Source organism: Oratosquilla oratoria, unplaced genomic scaffold (genome assembly GCF_046742065.1).
Source record: "Oratosquilla oratoria isolate Oo_2021 unplaced genomic scaffold, ASM4674206v1 SCAFFOLD211, whole genome shotgun sequence".
NCBI classification, from domain to species: domain Eukaryota; kingdom Metazoa; phylum Arthropoda; class Malacostraca; order Stomatopoda; family Squillidae; genus Oratosquilla; species Oratosquilla oratoria.
In genome coordinates this window covers 96348-110776 of record NW_027467563.1, presented here as the reverse complement: position 1 = coordinate 110776, position 14429 = coordinate 96348, and the positions used below count along the sequence as shown (strand labels likewise).

Genomic DNA, 14429 nt, shown 5'->3' with positions numbered 1-14429 from the left:
ATTGTACTGCATCTGCAGGAAGTTTATTCCATTCATTAACTACACGGTTGGTGAAGTTGTTTCTACCCACTTCCAAATTAAATCTATTTCCTGACAGTTTGAAACCATTATTTCTTGTCAGATTCTCATTCAGTGTGAAAATTTTGTCACTTTTGATGTCAATTCCCTTTAGAATCTTAAAGACCTGTATCAAGTCACCTCTGAGTCTACGCTTTTTCAGATTCATATGTTTTAGTTGATTTTCATATGATTTATTTTTCATATATGGAATCAGTTTTGTGGCTCACCTTTGTACTTTTTCCAATCTGTCAATGTCTTTAATGAGATTTGGTGACCATACTGAAACAGCATATTCCAAATTTGCTGTATTGGTTTGGGACCATTTCTCTTTTACTAGCAGAAAGTGATAGGAGGAGAGCATTTGTCAGTTGTCAACTCCCTATATGAGAAAAGGTACAAGAAGTACAGCTGAAGTTGATAAACTGCACCTTATAGTGGAGGTGAGGAGAGTGACAGGTTTTGAAAATGGGCAGCTCTGCTATCCATCTTGCAGGACCATCACAAGCAGGTACCTGTCATTGATCCCTTTACTGATTTATAGGATAGATATAAGATTGATCCAAATTTATTAAGTAAATTTATTTACTTGTTTCTTTTATAGGCGTGACATAGACAAAATGGAAAAAGCAAAGTCTTACAGGGATGCACTGAAGAGGGTCACTCTTGGCCGAGATTCGTTACCATCCATCTGTTTCTACACTTTCCTAAATTCTCAGGGAAGGTAAGTGTCTTATTTTGCATTATTCTGAGAAGATAAGATAGGATGGCCATTACTTATTAAAACAATGGGGGGAAACAATTCCAGCTGTCAGTTCCTGTTATGGAAGAGGCATGCCTTGCTGCAAGATATTTGACATGAGTAATGTGATGGAGTAATTGGGGTGGAACAATGTTGATTTAGGAAAGGTAGAGGATATAAGGATCACATTTTTCTTGTAGTCAGGCAGCTATACAAGAAGTTGCTAGTTAGAGTTTTATGTTTTCTTGTAGCCTCTTGGAATATGTCTTTTGTTGACCTTCTGAATGGCTGTTGGTGTCTGATCTACTGCTCTGTATGAGTAAAAGTGACGGGTTTAAGGATTTATTGATAAAGTATAGTATTGAACAATGTGGTTGAGTGAAAATACTGTACAATATACTCAGGTACACAGTAATCATGCTACCTGTTTTACTTTTCTGTGCCTTTATTACCCCCTGGATCTGTTTATTACTTCACAGTTTACCTTAACCCAGCCTCCTCCATTCTATGCTACATGTGACCCTTAACTTAAAGCTATCCACCTCTTCAAGCCTCTCTCCTTTAAGACTTTCCTCTAACTCATTGCCATCCTCACCCAATGTACCTCATCACCTTTACATTTACCTACATTTACTTCAAAATTTCTCCTATCACATACCTTACCAAACTCTGTCACTGCCTCAGACCTTCCTCTAACCTAGCCACAAGAGCAGTATCATCAGCAAACAACACCTGGTCCACCTCCCACTTCTCTCGACTCTTGCTAACCATCTCCAATTCCCTGCCTATCAACTTAGCATTTATCTCCTGTATCACCTCATTGAACAACCAGTAACATAACACTGCCCTATTGCAACCTCACTTTCACCTCAAACTATTCACTCTCACCATTCCCAACCCTAAGATAACTTCTATTACTTTTGTGAAGTTTTTGACTACCCTGAACATCTTTTCCCCCCATCTACAATGTCTCCCACAACGCTTTCCTGTTGACTCCATCTTAAGCTCTTTCCAGATTCTTAGAAGCCCAAAAATTATCCTTACCTTTTGCCAAGAATTTCCTGCATGTATGTCTTACCACAACAATTTAATTCATGTACTCTATACTTTTCCAGAAGCCACACTATCAATCCCCAATTACTCCCTCTTCTCCTAATCCTCTCAGTTAACACTTTCCTATATACCTTTCTAACTAAACAAATTGATCCCTCTAAACCTACTATTTACTAAAAAGTTTCTTCCCCTTATATGGGAGGTAGCGAGCCAGCCAAGGCAAACTGCATTCATATTTGTCTCTGTTTCCTTTTTAAAGTGAAATTATACAAGCATTATCCAGTACTCTGGCATACCCCTCTCTTAAGCACACATTAAGCAACCTCACTAGCCAATCCACTGTAACTGTTCCTCCCTTTGTCAGAACACATGACACCCATCTAAATCTGGTTCCTTACCTGCTCATATCACTTTCAATTCACTTTGTACCTCATCTTTTCCTATATCCCTGTCAATTTCCTTTCCCATCATAGTCATTTTCCTAGTTCCTACTAACACAATCAGTCCATCCCCAACCTCCCCCACATTCAACAATTCTCTTGAATATTATACCAATCTCCTTACTGCCTTTACTTCCATTAACATCCGTCCATTTGTACCCTTTATCTTTTCCTCTCTACCCCTTTCTTCATTTCCTTCCAAAACATCTTTTTATTCCTTTCCAAATTTTCTGGTGAATACCAACCCCACAGATCTCTCTGGGAAGAAACTTTGGACTGTTTTCAATGTGTTGTTGTGGGACTGTTTCTTTGCCCCTGGCTTAAAATCATAGGAAGAGGGGGCAGGTGTTGGTTGTCAGCTCTAGTTATACAGAGAACTGGAAGAAATACAGTTGAAGTTCATAGAGAGAGATCTTGGCCCCAGTCCAGGGATGTGTCATCCCTTTATGGCTGCTCCTCATGATGAAGGTGAAATGTTGATGGGTTTTGAAAATGGGCAGTTCCACAGTCCATCTTGTAGAACCACATCCAAGCCCCATGGCAATAGATTGATTAATAGAACCCTTAATGTGTCTTTATCAGTTATATGAATGTATTATGTGTTTTCAGGGGTCTGACCCCCCCCCCCTAAAAAATCTAATAATTCTAGTGATTTTTGGTCCACTGCCATTTGGAGGCAGGAATGAGTGGTGAGTGACTGTATAGATGATACTGTTATGCAAAGAAGGGAGGGGTGGGGGATGGGGAGGTAGGGGGTGCTTGTGTGTGAATGATATTTTGACACAGCCCAAAGGGATTTCTCCCCATCTTCTCTTTTTCTGCATGAGGGGGATAGAGAGGAGGGGTCACTGACTTAAGTGAAGCAGCCTTGCTGTGGATGTAGTGTGTCTTACTACATTGCTTCTGATCCAGGGCAGTGGGCAGGATACAGGGATGACCCATCATCCATGAAGAGCTAATATGAGAGGGGGTAAAAGGTGGTGGATAGGCATGGAGTGGATGGAATTAAGTATTTGCCTTTGGTTTGGCTACCTTCCTTATGAGAGGGAAAAATCTCTTGGCATATAGATAGATAAGAGCATGTAAGGCACCTAGGTTAGATGAATGTCATGTGGAGTGTCTGAAAAAGGGAGGTACACTGATGTTGGACTGGATGGTGAGGTTGTTTAATGTTTGTCTAGAAGAGGGTAGAGTGCCAGAGGACTGGAGGAGTGCCTGTATAGTTTTGTTTTACAAGGGAAGAAGGGACAAGTGTGAGTATGGTAGTTTCACAGGGATCAGTTTGTTGAGAGTAGTTGGGAAGGCCTATAAGAGGGTTTTGATTGAGAGGATTAGGAGAGCAACAGAGAGAGTAATTGGTGAGGAACAGTGTGGTTTAGGACAGGTAGAAGTTGCATGAATCAGATTTTTGTGGTAAGGCAGATATGTGAGCATGCTTTAGCAAAAGGTAAGGATGTTTTTTTGGGCCTTTATTGATTTGAAAAAGGCTTATAACAGGGTAGACAGGAAGGCACTCTTTGAAGTATTGCAGATATATGGGATAGTAGGAAAGCTGGAGTATGTGGGGATGAAAAGGGTGGAAGTGGATTTATGCCTTTGACTTTGGCTTCCTCCTTTGTAAGGAGGAAAATGCCCTTGTATTTACTTAGTATTTACCTAGTTGTATCTTATGGGAAGGGAAGCTGTGCTCGTGGTGTCCTGTCTCTGTATCTCGGTGTCTAAATTATTCTTAAATTCTTGTGGTTTTTGAACACGCTATCCTTTCTTCCAATTAGTTCCATACATCCATCACTCTTTTGGGAAAGCTATTCTTTTTCAGGTCTCTTCTATAACTGTCTTTTTTGAGCTTCCTTCCTTGGTACATGTATGTATGTAACATCATTTTTTCCTAATAATGCATGGACCTCTTAGTTACCCAGTTGCAGTTAATTTTACATTATGTGGGGTTTAGATGATTGGAAGGGATACCTCTATAACCTAAGGAAGATTTCCGACAAAGAATTATGATGCAATTCTAATTTGGTGTGAACTTCTCAGTATTACAGCCTCAGATATTTCTGATGACTCTAGTCTCCTTGCATATGGCACAGCTGACTCAGTCATTAGAGTTCAGAGCATAACACCAGCTAAGCTAAGGACAATGAAGTCAGCAGAACAACTAAATGACATTGACAAGGATGCAGGTTGGAACTAGTTTTTTTGTATCATTTTCTATATATATTTTGTATTCTCTTAATATCTAAAAATTTGAGTATATATCTGATGTTTTCAAGACACTGATCAACTGTTAGGTGAAAGCATTTTAATACAATAATACCTATGATATATTTTTATTTATATTTCACATAGATGATGTTCTTGCCCGGATGATGGATGAAAGAACTGCTGAACCTACTAGAACTCTTCCAGGTCACACAGGACCAGTTTTTGCCTGTTCATTTAGCCCAGATAGAAACCTTTTGCTTTCATCATCAGAAGATGGCACAAGTTAGTAACTATTTGTCCTTTAGTTTCATTACCAACTCTATAATCATGTATTCTTTTTACCACTTCGATACAAGTCAAATATTTGCGCCCACATTAGCTGTCTGACGTACAATGGTGCATCACAATACGCGTATTATAAAATATAAAGTTACAGCTGTTATACCCATTCTCTTTTACCCAGAATGTTTGTAACCACTGAAAAAGTGATCAAGCCTGTTCACAGAATAAGAAGATAATTCAGCTACAACTACATATGTATACCAAAGGCATTTTCCCCTTTATAAGGGAGGTAGCCAAAAAACAAAGGCATGAAACCACTCCCACGCATTCCATTGCTTACATACTCCACTCCCCTCTACCTTCTTCCCTCTCTCTTATCTTAGCGCCTCCTGGATGATGGGTCATCCCTGCATCTTGACCACTGCCCTGGGTCAGAAGCAGTGTTGCAAGACATAGCACATCCATAGGAAGGGAATGGAAATCCTAGATAGAGATGATTTATTAAAGTGGGACAACAGAAAAACAAGAGGACATAAAAAGAAACTCAAAAAGGATAATAGAAGAGATCTGAAAAAGAATAGCTTACCACAAAGTGGTGGATACCTGGAATAAATTAGATAAGGCAACAGTGTGTGCAAACACTATTTAAGAATTTAAGAACAAACTTGATGCTGAAAGATACAAAGACTTCGAGCATAGCTCCCTACCTTAGGTAAATACATTCAAACTCCTCTCTTCCTCTCTTATGTTCCATGTTTCTTCTCTGTACAGTGCTGTCAGCACAATCATTCCTTCATACAATTTCCTCTTAGCATCCATTCCCAAATGTTTATTTCTCATTACACTTTTTAATCCCCCAAGGTATTTACTCGCTTCTCTCAATCTACATTCTACCTCCTCCACTCCTCCCTCTCCTGCCACATTCACACCTAAGTATCTAAAGCTATCTATTACTTCCAGTCTCTCTCAACCCCTACAGTGTCAGTGGCATACATTGTATGCTGTAAATTCAAAAATTCGCCAAAAATAGCCATTACGTCGAGGGTCAAATCTGTGGTAATGACCAAATGGGTGATGAATGGGATGGGTGCATGCCTTGACTAGCTACCTCCATTTCAAGGGGAAAGAGGCCTTTGGTATATAGATAGATTTTATGGTAGAAGTTTGTAGGTATGTAAGATATTTAGATATTATAGAAATTAGTTTCAGCAACTCATAAATTGTTTGACATCTTTACAGTTCGTTTATGGAGCTTGCAGACTTGGACGTGTTTGGTTTTGTACCGTGGCCATGTCTTCTCAGTATGGGATGTAAAGTTTTCCCCTCATGGTTACTACTTTGCATCAGGGGGACATGATCGCACAGCTCGACTTTGGGCAACAGATCACCCTCAGCCTTTGCGGATATTGACAGGGCACTTTTCAGATGTTGATGTAAGTTAAATTCAAGACATTCCTTATTTTATAACCACTTTATTATTGTATTAGGACTGCCATGTAGCACCTGTGAATGGATGCCCCCACTAGTCTGGATAAGGACAGAAGCTGGAGGCTCGAAAGAGTCACAGCGATCATTAAACAACTCAAGATTCTTTATCAAACCATAGAGCAGCTCACCTATCCCAAATTCCACAAGGAGGTGTGGACTCCAAGGGGTTGAGGATAACTTCTTCAGGATACTTCTTCAGATTAGGCCCAGAAACTCACTCTAATCACCCTTCCCCTTATCTCGAACTATTTCCCCTCCTTTATACCTTTTCTCCCTTTCTCTATCTATCTATATACCAAGGGCCTACCCCTCATAAGGGAGGTAGCTAATCAAGGCACCCACCCCCACCCAATTCCACTCACATCCATCACATATTTGTTTTCCACTTATCTCAGCTTCTTTAGGATGAAGGATCATCCCCATCTCCTGCCCTCTGCCCAGGTCAGAATCAACAAACTATGTACACACACCCATCAAATGCAGCACACACCACACTTGGTTCTACTTCTTATGCACTATTTAGACCAGTACACAAAAACTGGAGCTGCATGTATTGCCAAATACAGGCACCCAAAAAAACACACCAGCATCAAAATGGTGATGTGATTGCTTGCATAGGTATGCATATATGTGTATATATATATATTCCCTTCTGTGAGTGGGACTAAAATTTTGATAATTTTCCTTGTATTGTTTGCAGGTAGTGCAGTTTCATCCCAACAGCAATTATATAGCTTCAGGCTCAAGTGATCGTAGTGTTCGTGTATGGGATTGTACCAATGGCAGTTGTGTGCGTGTACTAACAGGTCATAAGGTTTGTATTTTAATGATTTTGTTCTAGGAAGTTGTAGTTTTTGTATGGTTGCATATAGAAATATCTATCTAGGGCCTCTTCCCTCTTATAAGGGAGGTAGTCAAGGCACACACCCATTGTTTCCCTCTCATCTTAGCTCCTCATGGATGAAGGGCCATCCATGTCTCCTGCCCACTGCGTGGGTCAGAAGCAATTCAGCAAGACACAGTGTTACGAATCTCGCTCACACATCTGACTTGTAACACATTTAGAGTGAATGAAATGAGTTCCCAAGACCCCATGTCTTTGGGATATCTCAAATAAAAGTTGCAAGGCTTTCTGACTCGTAACACATAGTAAAAGTGAATGGGTGAATGAGTTCCCAAGACCCCATGTCTTTGGGTAACTTAAAGAAATTACAAGGCCGCCATTCACTGTTTGGTATAGTGAAAAAAGTGAAAAAAACACAGTTGGAAAGTTTAACACTATTCATTAAAGTTAATAGGATTACATGAAGGATTACAATCACCGAACATACAAATGAGTAAATAAGTATCAAAACAGAAGATTCCCGCTCGAAAACTTTTAACAGGGGTGAAAGAAAATATAATTAGTGAATTAATACCAATGAAAACACTGTCTAGGTCTCGCACGTCACTACCATAGACAATTACGCAACACTACATGAAACACTAGCTGAGTTAATTATCTTGCGACTAATACAGGGGGAGTACAGAGGACTTACTTCAGCCGACGACCTCTCCGAGGCGACACACCTCTACATGGCACGCACTTCTCCTAAACTGACTCTCTGACATGCCCAAGGCGCCCTGGCTCCTTCTACAAAAATCCTCTGATTGGCCCATAGGAATTGCGTCTATGGAGATTGAACCTGATTGGTCAAGTTAACTAAAACGTTCTGCGCCTGGCTGTGTACGCAAAACGAAGAACAAACACTTCATTGTATAGGGTTCCTTCTGTAATCGGACACCCGCGTAATCACAAGCGACGCCTTATTCCAACCTTACAAATATGGGAATATATGTGACAACAGTACATTCACAGCAGGCATTACCACAATTATTTCAGCAAAGAAGATTATCACTACACTTATTTGCTAAATATTAACACATGAAATGGTGTTGAAATTATAGTTTATATATATATACATGATGTGGTTTAATGTCACAAACTCCCCCCTATTGGAAGGCTAGGACAGTGCCTTTCACAGAGGACTTTGTAGCACTGGATTTATTGAACCATGCCCTTGGTTCAACTTTGCCGTTGGCAGGATTCAAATTGCCATCCCCTCAACCTTCGCTGCAAGTAACGACTCCCTAACCTGCTCAGCCATAATTTCAACGTCTGTTTCATGTGCTAATGTTAACTAAAAAAGTATAAAGATAATCTTTTTTGGTGAAATAATAGTGGTACATACATATACACAGGGTTTTTTCCCCCTTAAAAAGGAGGTAGCCAAATGTCAGAACTTTGCACCTCAGTAGGAGTTGACTAAGTGTTAATTGCAATATATACATATATACAATTCAATTTACTCCAGCAGCTTCTCTGGCCTATGAGGGTTCTGCATAAATTACTTCATTTTTGTGTGGGTACTTCCTTCTATATAGAATTGTGTATGTTAAATGTCAGAGAGCAAAGGCCAATTCAAACAAGTTTAAATTACAATCTAATAATTAGCAATCAACCACTCATACCAATAATTAATATATATATATATATATATATATATATATATATATATATATATATATATATATATATATATATATATACACATACATATACCAAGGCTTTTTCCCCCTTACAAGGGAGGTAGCCAAAAAGGAAAAGGCATAAAATCATTCCCACCCATTCCATCCCTAAATACACTCCACACCCCTCCTCCCTCCCTCTTATCTTAGCACCTCCTGGATGACAGGTCATCCCTGCACCTTGTCCACTGCCCTGGGTCAGAAGCAGTGTTGCAAGACACAGCACATCCGCAGCAAGGCCACTTCATTAAATTGGCGACCCCCCCCTCTCCGTCCCCCCATGTGTAAAGGAGAAGACAGGGAGAAATCCCTTCAGGCTACGTCAAATTTTACTCACACATACTACCTCACCCCCATCCCCCCGCCCATTCCACCTCATGCATCACAACATCATCCATATACAACCATTCTCCATTCACCCCTGTCTTCTGTCCTCTCCTGTCCTTCCTCAACAGACATTCCCCTCTTCCCCAAAGCCCCCTTCATCCCATCCATCCACCTCATCCTAGGACGTCCCTTCATGTTCACTCCCTCCACATCTGCCTTCCCCTCTTTTACTAGTCTTTTTTCACTCATTCTTTCCATGTGTCCAAACCATCCTAAAACTCTTTCATCAACCCTATCTCCCAACTCCCTTTCCACCCCTGTTCTCCTCCTCAACTCCTCATTTCTCACTCTATCCACCCTAGTAACCCCCATCATACTTCTCAGACACCTCATCTCAAACACATTCAAACTCCTTCTCTCTTCCTCTCTTATGTTCCATGTTTCTGCCCCATACAATGCTGTTGGCACAATCACTCCTTCATACAGTCTTCTCTTAGCATCCATTCCCAAATGTCTATTCTTCATTACACTCTTTAATCCACCAAGGCATTTACTCGCTTCTCTCTATCTACATTCTACCTCCACCTTCACTCCACCTTTTCCTGCCACATTTGCACCCAAGTATCTAAAAACCATCCACTTCCTCCAGTCGCTCTCCCTTAACCCCTTCCATACGGTGCCGCACACGTAGGCGTCATGAGGAGCAAGTGGATTCGCGACGCTGCCATATCGGCGTCTTGATTATATTTATTGTAGTCGCCCCTGTGTTTTTACATTCTCCCAAATGCGCCCTTAATCCCATTCTCTGTGGTTTTCAAAATTCGCGGGTGAAAGAGAGAACGATCGATATAAGCGGCGACTATATTTTATGATGCGAATATTATTTCGTTACGTCGTACGGCTGGCATTGGCTGCTGCCCGCGAGATTTAAGTCCCGTATTGAAGTGGTTAATGCTCACTTCCAGACTACTGCCACTTTCACCCCTTGTACATCTCATCACCTTACTTTTACCCACATTTATCTTCAGCTTTCTTCTATCACACACTCTCCCAAACTCTGTCACCAACTTCCTCAATCCCTCCTCCGACCCTGCCACAAGCGCAGTGTCGTCCGCAAACAACAGCTGGCTCACCTCCCACTTTTCTCCATTTTCTTTACCCATCTCCAATCCCTGACCCACTACCCTTGCATTTACCTCTCGCACTACCCCATCCATGTATAAGTTGAATAGCCAGGGTGACATAACGCATCTCTGATGAAGTCCCACCTTTACCTCAAACCACTCATTCTCTCCATTTCTAATCTCTCATAAAAACTCTTGACAGCTCCTAGAAGCTTTCCTCCTATCCCATATATCTGCATAACCTCCCACAGTGCCTTTCTGTCTACCCTATCATAAACCTTTTCCAGATCCATAAAACCCCAAAAAACATCCTTCCCTTTTCCTATAGCTTATATATATATATTCACACACATACACATAACTAACCATCAATCTCACTCACATCAATAATTAGTAATACATACATATACCAAGGCTTTTTCCCCCTTACAAGGGAGGTTGCCAAAAAGGAAAAGGCATAATATCATTCCCACCCATTCCATTCCTGAAGAAATTAGTAATACAATTATTTATATATTCACACATACATATAACTAACCATCAATCTCGCAACGAGTTTAGACTTCGATGTCACTCGACTGCGTAGGACAATCTCACTGGTGGGGCGACAGCAACCGGCACTTCACAATGTCTACAATGTTCAATTGTTCACAGCTATCACAACTATCACAGAATACACTGTCATAACTCTGGCAGATACAACTGTTGTGAGAGTCACTGCTTCATAAATTCTTCTAGAAGAAGCATCCATCATATTCCGAATATGCACAGGCATCTATCACTAGATGGTGGGGGGGGATTCACTCGCAGCGTCGAACGATGAAGCGAGTTGACTGGTCCAGCCTGCAGCTCCTCGCTGACAATACTTCTTCCATTGGTCCAAGCTTACCCAGAAGATTCGATGAAGAACAAAGTCGCGATGGTAATACAGTGATATGCCGACTAGGCTGTATTTTAGCTCCAGCAGTCCCGACTTCCACCAGCTCTGTCTGATGACTGTTCCCTTGTGGTCCTTCTCTCTTCCTCCACCCTTTGCACTTTGGAGTTTCAAAGTTTCGGAGTTTGAAGCTTCAGAGTTTCTAAGTCCTGGAATTTGAAGCTTTAGAGTTTTGAACTTCAATTACGCAAGTTGGTAATACTCTTCCAAATCACTCCGTTCCCTCCAACTGTAATTAATTAATTAATCAGCTGTTTATGTCTATATACAATTCTGCCAAAATTTTGTGAGTCACGAGTGATCTGTGACACCGAACTCAATGGCATAAATCCACTGCCACCCATTTCATCCCCACTGTTATGCATGCAGTAGAAATGCTTTGGGGGGACATTTGAATCGCTTTTATTGTGACGTTAGGCATACATGGAGCGCTACATATACATACACACGGTAAGACAGACAGTTCTAGACTGGTTTGGGGCTCGCTGCACAGAGCGAGAGAGGCCATGCCTCACACACATATGAATGAGGACTTGTTAGCCATAAGAAAGAGTCTTTGTAGGAAGCGTCACTGGCAGTCGGGCATTCTACAACACTGCGGCACTCTGCTTATATTCAATGCTAGAGCACCTTATAGCACTACACCACACCTCCCCCCACCCCCCTCTACGCTCACATGACCATTTCTCAATATATGTTTTAATCTCCCAAGGCATTTACTTGCTTTTCTCAATCTACAATTTACCTCCACACCTGTCTTTGCTGCCACATCCAACCTCAAGTACTTAAAGCTATCCACTTCCTCCAGGCTCTCTTCTTTAAGACTTTCTTCCAAATTACTGCCATCTCACCCCTTGTACATCTCATCACTTGAATTTTACCCACATTTACCTTCAACTTTCTCCTATCGCATACCTCCCCAAACTCTGTCACTAACTCTCTTAATCCTCCCTCTGATCCTGCCAGAAGCAGTGTCATCAGCAAACAACGACTGGCTCACTTACTTTTCTCTATTTTCTTTAACCATCCCCAATCCCCTGCCCATTACCCTTGCATTTACCTCCTGCACCACCCCATCCATGTACACATTGTTCTTTCTGGTGGTGCTTTGCTTTCTTGTTAAGTTACTCCAAAACTTATTGAATAAGGTTTGTGAGAAGTGAGATGATGGAGTGACCCTCTTTGAATCCATGTTTGTCTGAGATAGTCTTTTTTTTTCTGTAGTCTGTTTTCCCATCAGTTCAGATGTGATGGGTAGTGATAAGAGACATAATAATACATATACCAAAGGAGACATAGTAATACATATACCAAAGGCTTTTTCCCCCTTACAAGGGAGGTAGCCAAAAAACAAAGGCATAAACTTCACTCCCACTCATTCCATCCCCACATACTCCACCCCCATCCACCCCCTCCCTCCCTCTTATAAATTTATATATATAAATATAAATATTTCTCTGGAGAGAGTCACTGGACCATAATCTGCATTATGGTCCAGTGACTCTCTCCAGAGAAATCTTTGGGAGGGTGTGAGGACCATTACTGGTAACTTTAGGTCTGGAAGTTTTCAGACACTATAAGTCAAAACAAAAGTTATTTTTGATCTGTACCCCATGCTTGATTATTGTTTCAGGGTGTGATTCATACTTTGGCCTTCTCTCCATGTGGACGTTATTTAGCATCAGCAGGCTGTGACCAACGAATTCTTATTTGGGATTTGGCCCATGGACACCTTGTAGCAGAAATGTGTGGACATACAGCCACCATCTATACTGTCAGCTTTTCTCGTGACTCAAACATCTTAGCATCAGGTAGGTCAAGAAAATATTTTCATGAAATGTACTGGTTTTCCTGATAAAACAAACCAAATTGTTTTAGTATCAAGATAAAATATCTTGGAAAGTAGTTACACTATTGTTTAGAATATGTGATTCTGAGGGAATAAGTATATAGTTGATCAATTTATTGCCCCAGATCTGTCTTGTAGGAGACCCACAGCTGCCATGCAACTAGCAGTATCCACCAAATTTGCTCATGAGTCACTTAAGGAAAAAATATTGTTATTGTCTGGATATGACTAGGATGGAGCAGTGGAAGATGTGTTTGGTGCCTTCTGTGTGACAGTTGTACACAGTTGTACTATATTAGAAAATGATGGTGATGGGAGAGGAAAATGGAGGAGAAATAAGAAAAGATAAGGTGCAAGTAGCTCTGAAAATTATGAGAACAGGTGAGGCTCCTGGATTAGATGGGTGTCATGTGGAGTGTGAACAAGGGAGGTACAGTAATAAAGGACTAGCTGGTGAGATTGTTTAATGTGTGTCTAAGAGAGGGTAGAGTGCCTGAGGACTGGAGAAGTACCTGTATAGTTCTGCTTTACAAGGGAAAAGGGGACAAATGTGAATGTAGTAGTTTCAGAGGGATCAGTTTGTTTAGTGTAGTTGGGAAAGCTTATGGGAGGGTTTTTATTGAGAGGATTAGGAGAGGAAAAGAAGGAGTGATTGGTGAGGAACAATGTGGGCTTAGAAAAAGTAGGAGTTGCGCGGATAAGATTTTTTTGGTAAGGTAGATATGTGCGAAAGCATTTGGAAAAGGTATTTTTTTTTATGGATTTGGAAAAGGCTTGTGATAGGGTAGACAAGGCACTGTGGGAGGTTTTGAAGATATATGGGATTAGGGGGAAGCTGTTAAGAGCAGTCAAGAGTTTAATGAGAGTAGCAGGAGCCTGTGTTAGAATGGGAAATGGAGAGAGCCAGTGGTAGTAGATTACATCAGGGCTGTCATGTTGCAATGGTTGTTCAATGTGTACAGGGACAGGGTGGTGCAGGAGGTAAAAAAGAGAGTAATGGGCAGGGGACTGGAGATTGTTAAAAGAAAATTGAGAAAAGGGGGAGATGAGCCAGTTGTTGTTTGCTGATGACACTGTGCTTGTGGCAGAGTCAGAGGAGGGATTAAGGAAGTTAGTGACAGAGTAACTATAAAGAAGGCCTGAATAAAATTAATGACAATTTTTAAGTGTTTAGGAGTAAACATTAATGAAAAATGTGATATGAAAATAGACATTACAAAGAGAATTCATAGCTACACTAACAACTTAAGATTTTAAGATTCCAAGGCCAGTGGTAACCTATGGCTCAGAATCTTGGACATTGACAAAACTAAAGAGTAAACTCCAAGAAATGTTGGTATCCAGGAGGAACTCGATG

General features: G+C 40.9%; 1 protein-coding gene across 2 annotated transcripts in view; it reads left to right on the top strand.

Moving 5' to 3' along the window:
* The window catches only part of LOC143022867 (transcription initiation factor TFIID subunit 5-like), an 83853-nt gene that overhangs the window by 51608 nt on the left and 17816 nt on the right, over window positions 1-14429 (top strand). For both annotated transcript variants that reach the window (XM_076181251.1, XM_076181252.1), the window contains exons 6-11: window positions 662-781; window positions 4330-4475; window positions 4642-4779; window positions 6019-6212; window positions 6968-7081; window positions 12857-13034. In XM_076181251.1, the coding sequence (XP_076037366.1) occupies window positions 662-781; window positions 4330-4475; window positions 4642-4779; window positions 6019-6212; window positions 6968-7081; window positions 12857-13034 (890 nt within the window). The remainder of the gene's footprint in view (window positions 1-661; window positions 782-4329; window positions 4476-4641; window positions 4780-6018; window positions 6213-6967; window positions 7082-12856; window positions 13035-14429) is intronic.